Raw genomic sequence first — 9,545 nt, 5'->3', positions numbered from 1 at the left:
ATATATATATATCCTCTTCTGTACAGTGAACAGGCTGTACAGTGTTTATCAGCGCATTTTTCTGTGTTTACCCAATGCTGTAACTCTGCAGCTTAATGTATCTTGACTTATCAGTCACTTACAGCTGTGGCCTCAGCACATTTTGACAGTTAGATGAACTATTTTGCATATTCTGTGATGACTTGTGCAATGAAATGTTGCAGATATGTTATTGAAAGTTAAGGTAAGTAAATAAAGTTTATTTAAAAAGCGCTGTGTACAGAGAATCAGTCACAAAATGCTATACAGCAAAATAGAGGAAAATAAAGAAAATGAAGTGCTGAAATAGGGGAAAAAAACAAAACAAAACATATTGAGGCAGAATGAAGGCATTTAACAGATTAAAAATACTACATTAACTGTCTTTTCAACACAGATAGACAATTCTGTATATGATCATTAATGCACCTAATGCTCTCTGCTTTGTAAATGTCATTAGAGAATTGAGCTGAAGCCACTGTCACTGTGTCTTCTGTGTTTTGCTGTATGTGTGAGCTACTTTGGAAAATGCACTTCCTATATCAAGAACTTGTTGCAGGAAACATGTCAGACAAAGTGAAAAACAAACAAACAACCCACACACTCCCACTCCATTTGCGGTCATATTTCCCAAGTACATCACATATAGCTAATTCTGATCTCATGTGGGCCAGACGGGTGCATCTCCCTTTTCTGTCAGTGTAGAGAAATACAGATTTAATCAATGAGAGATCTTAATATAAGAAAAAGAAGCACAACTTCAATGGTTTTAAAATATAACTATAACTTAATTTGGTGTAGTTGAATGCCCATAGAGGGAGTCTTTATCTGTTAGAAAAGCTGTAAAACTAATTAAAATACATTTCAAAATTTATGTCCTCTTTCACATTTTCCAAAACTTTACACTCCTGTTAATATGACACCCCATCCATATATGATCGTGTGTTTTTCGTGCTCATAAATATTGATCACATTGGTAATAAATATGTTACTTAGCAGTCACCTGCGTTTAGGGATTAAAGTCAATTGCATCATATTTAAATTTTGAGGCTTCTACGTTATTAGGGGACCGAAATAAATTATGTTGCAAATTTAAACACAGATTTGCAAATTAATAGTATTTTTTTTATTTCGTAATAAGGTTAACAAAACATTCTATTTTGCAAAAAATAAATAAGATTTTTCTTCATTATTTCATGTTTCAGGCTTTAAATTAACAGGGTTAAGCAACTTCATGAGCTGGAGAATAAGACTCCACCCACCCACATTCTCACCATTTCCAGGTGGGGAGCGCAGTCTAGCGGGGAGGGACTTTAACGGGTCTCGCTTCTTTAAAAGTAGATTTATTTCTTTACGGGCACACAAACTATCACTTTTGAGGGACACATTCACTCGTGGAGCGACATCAGAAGACCCAAACATGGGGAGAGCGAATGTGTGGCTGAAACGGACTTTCATTGTCGTGATAAGTCTGATCGCGGTGAGTATGGTTACGAGGCGCTAAAAGATTGTTTAGGTGCAGATGTTGAGAACCTCCTCGTGCTATGCGTAAAAATCTACATTATCCAGATGCTGCAGTTAAACCCTTTTCAGTTTTACTCAATCGAGTTGCCAATGAAGGTTGTAGGAGGCCCTTTTTTTTAAATTTTTGTTTTATTTATTCGAAACACATTGGAATAATTAGCGAGACGGGAAAACAACAGTGTCCGGGAAACGGTAAGATTGTTAAATAACAATTAAATTAGGGGCTGTATTAAACAATAATGTGTACTATAATGCTTGTAGTCTTATGTGATGTCATCATTGGTTTTCCTTTTTTTTTAAGTATGAAAACAAACAGTTAAAATGCGCATAATGTTTCCAAAAATCCAAAATATGATGTCATAAATTGCTTGTTTGGTTGTTTGTTTGTTAAATGAAGAGGAAAAAACAGAACAAAAGACAGGAGTGACAAACGTACGGTGCAAATGTGGCCCACTCTTGGCACATAGTCAGCAACATGACATTAATGACTGTAGAAAACAGACTATGTGCCAGCATCGCCATCTTGGCACAACATCTGGGACCCACCAAACCTGATTGAGTGGCAGTTATACCACGTGATGCTCTGGTTTCCCCAACCTATTAACTCCCTCTTCTCCTTCTCCCACCTTATTCTTCTCATCATTCCCACAGTTGAGGGGAAGTGGATTATGCAACATGTTTTTACAGCTTGTCCCTCATGGTTTAGCTGTCACTATGTGTCTCATCACTTGCTTTGTATTTACTGATTTACAGTGGTTTACCAACACATGGTTTTGCCCAGAGCTGTTACAAAAGAAACACATTGTGCAATACTTCACTAAGATTAGCACGAGCCTATAAGAGCTGATGCCAAACGTCAAAAGGGTAAACAAATGTACAGGGTGAACTATTTATCAGATTAACATAACAGTGTAAAGCTGGATTAACTTCTTCAGTAGTTCTACTCTTCATTGTAGTTATTAGTCAACACATTCTTGAAATTCAAATGATTCTATTTAACAAATATTGTTGGGTTTAAGAGATGTCAGCACTTTCTTTAAACCAAACCATAATCCAAGAAACAAGATGGTTCAGAAGTACATCCCACCAAGTATACTTTGATTGTCTCAGATCTGCGCTTTGGGTCAATGGTTTTGCTGCAAAGTAGCATAATTATCAAGTTTCATTTCATGCCCCGAGCTCCTCATGTAGATGCCAAACTCTTAGGCTTCCAGTTCTTGTAACAACATAAGTCAATTATGGATCAATACTCAAGGGGTGGATTAAGTATCTTGCTGGTATTTAGGCGTTACCCCTGTTAAGTGAGAGATCTTATAAATGGATTTGTTCAAACCAGTTCCAGTTCCCAAGCTATTTTTTTTCTTGCATATTTTGGAGGAAAATGCAGACGTCACAATAGTTAGGAACAGTTCTATGACTTTATTTGAAGAAATGCTAAAACCTTACTTGAAGACATGCAAGCACAAGCACAGTCATGGTAAAAACCAGGTGTACCCCCTATTAGTTGTGTGCAAAAAAAAGGAGCAGCTAATTTGAAGTAATTGTTTCTTGTATGACTTTATCAGGTTCTCACTCTCCTTTAGGAGATTACTCTCTTAGTCTGCCACAGCATTTCAAATGAGTTCAGATATCGACTTTGATGGGGCATTTACAACACCTTCATTCTTTGTTTTTGAAGTCGTTCTGTTGAATGAATGTCCTGTTTCATGACCCTGTTTTGGCCAAGTGTTAACATTCAGAGGTGTCCTCAAATTTGACTGCAGAACATTTTTAGATAAAGCAGAGATCATGACTGACTGACAAACTGTACAGTGCCCAGGTCCTGTCTCTACAAAATAAGCCCAAGTCATCACCCCTCCATTACCGTGCTTGACAGTGGGTATGTTTGTGCTGAGTTTGCTGTAGTGTGGCATTGTGTATTATGGCCATATAGCTCCACTTTGGTCTTGTCGGTCCAAAAAGACATTGTTCCAGAAGTCTTATGGTTTGGTCAGATGCAAACGTACAAACCTAAGCTGTGCTGGCATGTTCTTGTTAGAGAGAAGAGGCTTTTCTCCTGACATCCCTTCCATTTTCTAAACATGCTGTCATGAACCTGAACATCAAACTGAACCGTGTAGCATCTGATATTTAGCTCCTGTATTTGTTTGTTGCATGGCCAGACCCTGGATTGAATTCCTTAGACGTCCACTCCTTCTCTCTGTAGAACAAATGGACTAAAATTGTTTGGAAGTGATCGTATAAGCATTACCAGACTAATGAGCACCAGCAATCACATAGCTGATGTCTTTCCACTTTGACATATTGATTCCTGTGTAAGCAGTAAGAGTGGACTTAGTTTCCCACAGAGTGCTTCTGCATTTTTTCTTCATTTGTGTGTAATATGTCATGTTTTGCAGTTCATCTGATACAACAATGCTTACGTCAGTGTTGTTAAGTTCACAAAAGCTTATGTACCATGTTATAGTTTGCTAACCAACATATTGAGTGTTTGAAAAAAGGGTTTTGTATAGGGGGTTTAGTAATCATTACATCTTTTTACTACAAAAAAATATGTTTTTTGTAGCTTATATGTTCATATTTTCATTATTATTTTGATCAGGTGTAACATAACCTATTCAAGATCATTAATGTAAAGCATAGTAAATGTTTAAATATGTAAATGCTTATCATTTAATTCTAAATAAGCAGAATTAATACTTTCATTTGTACACAATTCTTTTGGGGATGAGGAGAAATCATTGATGACTTTCGGTAACCTTAGCGTTTCTCACTCTGCCTGTTACAGCCCTGAAAGTGTTGAACTGTCTCTTACTGTTTTTACAGATAATCAGTTTGTTGCTGCTGGGATTCAGTCTTTTTAGCCATGGACACTTACACCAACAGGAAGAGGTATAAAATGTATATTTATAGAGCCTTGCATTATGACACATGAATGTGTGTGCGATTTAACAATGTCCTATTGTATGTACGACAACACATATATGGCTCAGCAGCAATTTTTATATTAGTGGCAAAATAGGTAAGCAAATATTATGCAGCCGTTGTCAGACAAATGCCAGCATGTAAGTGTTTTCTTTTCCTGTAGTATTCTTAATGACAAACAACATCTGCATGGGGCACTGAAGTCAGGTTACACCCTTGCTCACTCTCAACCTGCGTCTTTGTTTTTTTTCCACAGGCAGAACGCGAGATTGCAGTCATACATGTTATGTATGTTATTGCTGCGGTAATTATTCTCTTGACCATCTTTGGCGCAGTTGGTGTCTGGAAAGAGATACGGTGGGCTCTAATAGTGGTGGGTAAAGAAAAAAAGAAGACAAGAATCTTGGTAGCTGTAATAAAAATACAATTTATAACAAAAACAAATAGATCCTTATTCCCGTATTTCTGTGTGTATGTGTTTCTGTTTGTCAGTATGCAGTTGGAATGATTCTGAGTAGTCTACTCATGTTGGTGCTTAATATTCAAGGACTGGCTTCACAATCTCAGGTATTACCAAAGTGCCTTTCCACATTAGAAGATACAGAAATGTTTTTTAACTGTTTGTATATTACTTTGCTTTTGTTGCGCAGGTACGTCAAGATGTGAAGAAGCAGTACCTGAACCTTTTACCCCTGGTTAATGCTACTGAATTCCTCGATGATATACAGACAGAAGTAGGTAACCTTGTGTTGTGAAGTTGTGAGTAAAGATGTGCATGTGTTTGTAGTGTGTGTGTGTGCTATTCATCTAGCTTCACAACCCATTAATAAGTAAACAAATTTAAGGTCTTTCAGATAACAAAATTTTGCAGTGTCAATTTGAGGCATCATATTGCCAGCTTATACTGAAAATTACTTGCAGCCAGTAGTGTAAACATGGCACAAGGAAATAATAGCCGATGAGGTCATAGAGATGTTTGTGAGCAGCGATAATGGATAGCCCGTGCCAGTTTTTGTAAGTATAATCTTGTAGAATTGCAGTTCCAAGTAGTTTCAGAGGTGATCAAACAAAACTAACTAAAAACAGAGCTCACATATAATATGTAAGGCTAATGGCATAACTAAACAATGCTGATACACAACTTAACTGGATGCTAGGCACATGCTCTTCTTATAATATTAGCAACTTAAAATAGCTGTTTTAGTGTTTTATAGAGAACTCTAGTGAGAACAGAGAAGAAATGCAGTATTCTTGATTTTAACAAAAGAAAGATAACACTCATAAATTTCTTGTTTGTGACGGACATATTTTTCCAAAAGTACAACCAGACTGTCCTGGCATGACTGATACAGTTTTCAGCAGTACAGATCAGATGCTGTTTGGTCAGACTTAACTGTTTGTAGAAGGGATTAGGAGATGGTTGTTTTGCAGTTGTCTCTTTATTTTCTTCTCTGATTCCATCTCAGTTGGAGTGTTGCGGACTGGAGAGCTACCGGGACTGGAAGTTCAACATCCCAAATTCCTGCCTATGCACCGACAAGTCCACTAATCCATGTGTAAGTGTGAAAGCTAACATGCCTACACAGTTAAAAACATTTTTTCAATAAATTTTCATTTACAAAGCCCAACTTCCTCCCAAAGTAGCACCACCAGGCTCCTTTGTGCTACAGTAACACTTGGGAAAACAGTGGTTGGAGACTGTGGTACAACCAAACCATTTTCAGACGGTAAAGCAATTTTAGTGCATCAAGTCAGCGATAAAACGTCATTAAGATTTTGGCTCAGTGGGGTCAAGCTGGCATTTGTGATAATATGTCAATTAACTATTATTAACTGGTGAAAATTGCAATGATGTCAACGCCATTACCGCATTAACGCGGCAAATCTACATTAACGAGTTACCACGGATCGCCCCGCGCGTGGGGCTGCACGAAATCAACGTGTTAGCGTGGTTAGCTCGTTAACACGTTGACGCCATGCCCATCATGCAGTCTTATTTCGATTGTTTGCAGCATGTTGGCAGTCTGTCTGCATTAAAAATAAGACACCAGTTATTTGCAAATCTGCTTGAAAATGACTGCAGTCAGTTAAAAAAGCATGTTTTAAAAGATTTCACACACAAATATCATCACATTTTAAAAACTACACGTTGTCTTGGTGTGCATACACTTCATGCACAATTACAATTTCTGTGTTTTCCAGGTGGCGGCTCCTAGAAACAGCAGTCTCTTTAACAGCCAGATGGGTGACGAGCCTATTATGATTTATGAAAAGGTATTAAAGGCATTCTCATTAGAAATGATCTTTTTTTTTTCAAGTACAGGTAGATGTGTAAACTCTATAAGCTGTTATGAACTTTGTTTCCATTTATATCGGTTTATCTCATTAATCCTTTACTTGTTTTAGGGATGCCTTCCATACTTCATCGAGATCATAATGAGTCTGATTAGGATTGTGTTGGGCGTAACACTGGGAGTCATGTTATTGTGGGTGAGTACAATCAGTCTGTGGCTCTCATGGTTATAGCTCCTTTGATGTGATCTTTACAAAGCATGCATGGCTGTTGACAGAAATGTTACGAGAATTTTGCTTAGGTGATCCCATTTGTACAAAGTCTTAATTTTTCCCTTAAAATTCATCTTTCACTAATATTTTCAGTCATAGGGTTTCAAAAACTCTTTTCCATCCTGAAATCTTCCTATGCAGTTGCTAACTACAGATTTGAAAACTGAATGAAAGCGAGCAAGTATCTGTTTTCGCTGCGCTGGCAAACTTGCCTTTTTATTTTCTTTGACTATTCTGCTTTCTCTCAGCCTCTTTCTAAAATTGCAGGTGGACTCAAAGCAACTCAAGAAATAATAAAAAGATGAACAGGAAGTAAAATAAACCACCTCTGTTTGATTCTGTTTTAGATATTGTCAGCAGTATTGTGTATAGCCATCTTGTGCCAGCTCGATCGGAAGAAAGACACCCCCGCAGTGGTCTACAGTGCAGAGGCAAAAGCAGGCAACTACACCACCCTCGCAGAGGTTTCAGACCACTCTTGATTTCTTTGTTTCTGATTCAGCATGTTAAGCAAAGCTAAGGCAAACCTCGGAAGCAATGGGATTAATAGAAGATGTTATGATGATTGGATATATTGACTATATCATACCATGTAAGTGTATTTTGAACTTCTTTGTTAAGGGTATTTTCTATTCACTATGTAATCCCTAATGAGCTGTAAATTTGGGCTGTGCCACAAAAAACAGAACTGTGAAAGACTATGTTCCTTTTTTGATAAATATTTCTATCCAGTATAACCAAGAGGGATATGATAAGTGACAGAGTGTGTTAACTGCTTTGCGCCTTTGAGCTCTGTGTTTGGAGACTGGTGGTAATTCTGCACCAACATGGAGCGTAATCTAGTACCTCTGATCTGTGATTTTTAGCACCGGCAAGCAAGAAAATAAGTAAAAATTCAGAGTTTAAAGCTAATGTGCTCAGTAAAAAAGCACTTATGAGTAGTATGGGTGAATTAAAGCTTAACTGATATTTTGTAGTTTGGTAGCTTTTCATTTTTCTTTAACTCTGACTTTTTTTTCCATTCAAAGCTTTTTAATACTCTCATATTTGATAAGACTGGGGTTCAGTATAAGGTGCCTTTTTTCATTGCTCCGTATCATTTAGATCAGCTGCTAAAGAAAAAAAAAATCCTTCAATCCAGTTTCTTCCTTAGCCTTGCTGTGGCACATCCCACATCCTTTATCCACTGCATAAATGGTAAATGGCCTGTATTTGTATAGCGCTTTACTAGTCCCTAAGGACCCCAAAGCGCTAATAAATGAAAGGACAAAAGGAAAATATACAGCTTACAGTTTACACCTATAACTGTGTAAACCACAGTTAATGTATTGATTGTTGTTCCCCAGGTTTGTGGGAACATTTTAGAAAAATTCGAAAGACTGTTTTTCATTGTGTAATAAAACATTTTATATTCCCTTCATATAGCTTTGTTTTGTTTTGTAAACTTAAATTTGACATAAAATCAAGTGAAATGATGAAACCAGTAATGATTTATCAAGTTATGCAACCCTTAGGTTACAAGCCCACTTCTTAATGGCTACAGCTTTCATAAACTAACAATACTAATTACTAAATAACTAATTAAGTAAAATGATCACTCAGTTATGACCTGTTCCACAGGATTTTTTAAAAGACATTTTACAATTAGAATTCATCTAAAAATTATTGATATGATGGCACTGATTAAACTAAAAAAGTCTCTACACTATTTTTTGAAAAGCCCTCTCTGTTTCATATGTCTTTGTGTATTTGTTGCAACACATCTGTTTTATATATCTTAAGAAAACCTTTTGTAGTGACGATTCCATCGTTTGTCCAAACAAACATTCAACAATTTAACAAGCCACTGCTGCACTGTGGTGATATTTTACACACAAGCAAAAAAAAAGTCCAATGTCCAAAACTTGAACGTTGCGTTTTATGGTTAATTTATTGAGTTTGGCAAGCAATAAAAAAAAATCAGTTTTTACTCTTTCCTGTTGCTTCTGCTCTCGCAAAAAAAAAAAAAAAAAATAGGCCCACCCCAGTGCATGCTGGTCCTATACTAGTCCTAGTACTTACAGAAAATGGCCCTACAGTTCATCCTGGCTGACTTACAAAGATAAACAAATTTCAAAATAATAAAAATAAAGAATAAATGGCTCCAACACTCTGGCACCTAATTGTGCATACAATCACAGTTACTTCAAAATTCTTTAAAAAAGGAGCTATTCCCTCTGGCATGTCCTTAATCTTCAATGATGATGTTACTTCTTCAAGAGGATGCTTCCAGTAGCAAAAGAAGTGTTGCCACTGGCCTTTCCAAAACACAGGTCTCTGTAGCATCTGCAATCAAGACAATATGTCCAGGTATAAGACATCTTTTAGTCCCCTGCTATTTTTGTCTTTCTTGCATCAGAGGTATATCTTTAGAAAGCCATCTTTTCCAGAACAGCTTTGCCATGTACTGTACCCATTTCCACCTTTTCCTAGCATGAAGATCACATTGATCAAACACTCCTGGTGGCAAAATT

At 36.9% G+C, this 9,545-nt stretch overlaps 1 protein-coding gene across 1 annotated transcript; it reads left to right on the top strand.

The window, feature by feature from the left end:
• The first annotated feature begins 1,243 nt into the window (after window positions 1-1,243).
• LOC102305850 (tetraspanin-6) lies at window positions 1,244-8,452 on the top strand. The gene is made up of 9 exons (XM_005915555.3): window positions 1,244-1,498; window positions 4,369-4,434; window positions 4,724-4,840; window positions 4,960-5,034; window positions 5,118-5,201; window positions 5,934-6,023; window positions 6,670-6,741; window positions 6,874-6,957; window positions 7,380-8,452. Exons 1-9 carry the CDS (start codon window positions 1,253-1,255, stop codon window positions 7,512-7,514), a joined length of 969 nt encoding a protein of 322 aa, XP_005915617.2. The 5' UTR covers window positions 1,244-1,252; the 3' UTR covers window positions 7,515-8,452.
• The last annotated feature ends 1,093 nt before the right edge of the window (window positions 8,453-9,545 follow it).

The sequence above is a fragment of the Haplochromis burtoni genome, unplaced genomic scaffold, assembly GCF_018398535.1.
Source record: "Haplochromis burtoni strain Fernald_Lab_line unplaced genomic scaffold, NCSU_Asbu1 Contig_14, whole genome shotgun sequence".
Taxonomy (NCBI): domain Eukaryota; kingdom Metazoa; phylum Chordata; class Actinopteri; order Cichliformes; family Cichlidae; genus Haplochromis; species Haplochromis burtoni.
This window is presented reverse-complemented; position numbering and strand designations above follow the sequence as displayed.

Coding starts and splice junctions, on each gene's coding strand:
- LOC102305850 (XM_005915555.3), top strand. CDS start 1,253: ATGAGCTGGAGAATAAGACTCCACCCACCCACATTCTCACCATTTCCA. Junction 5,202..5,933: donor TCGATGATATACAGACAGAA/GTAGGTAACCTT, acceptor ATTCCATCTCAG/TTGGAGTGTTGCGGACTGGA. Junction 6,742..6,873: donor CTATTATGATTTATGAAAAG/GTATTAAAGGCA, acceptor TACTTGTTTTAG/GGATGCCTTCCATACTTCAT.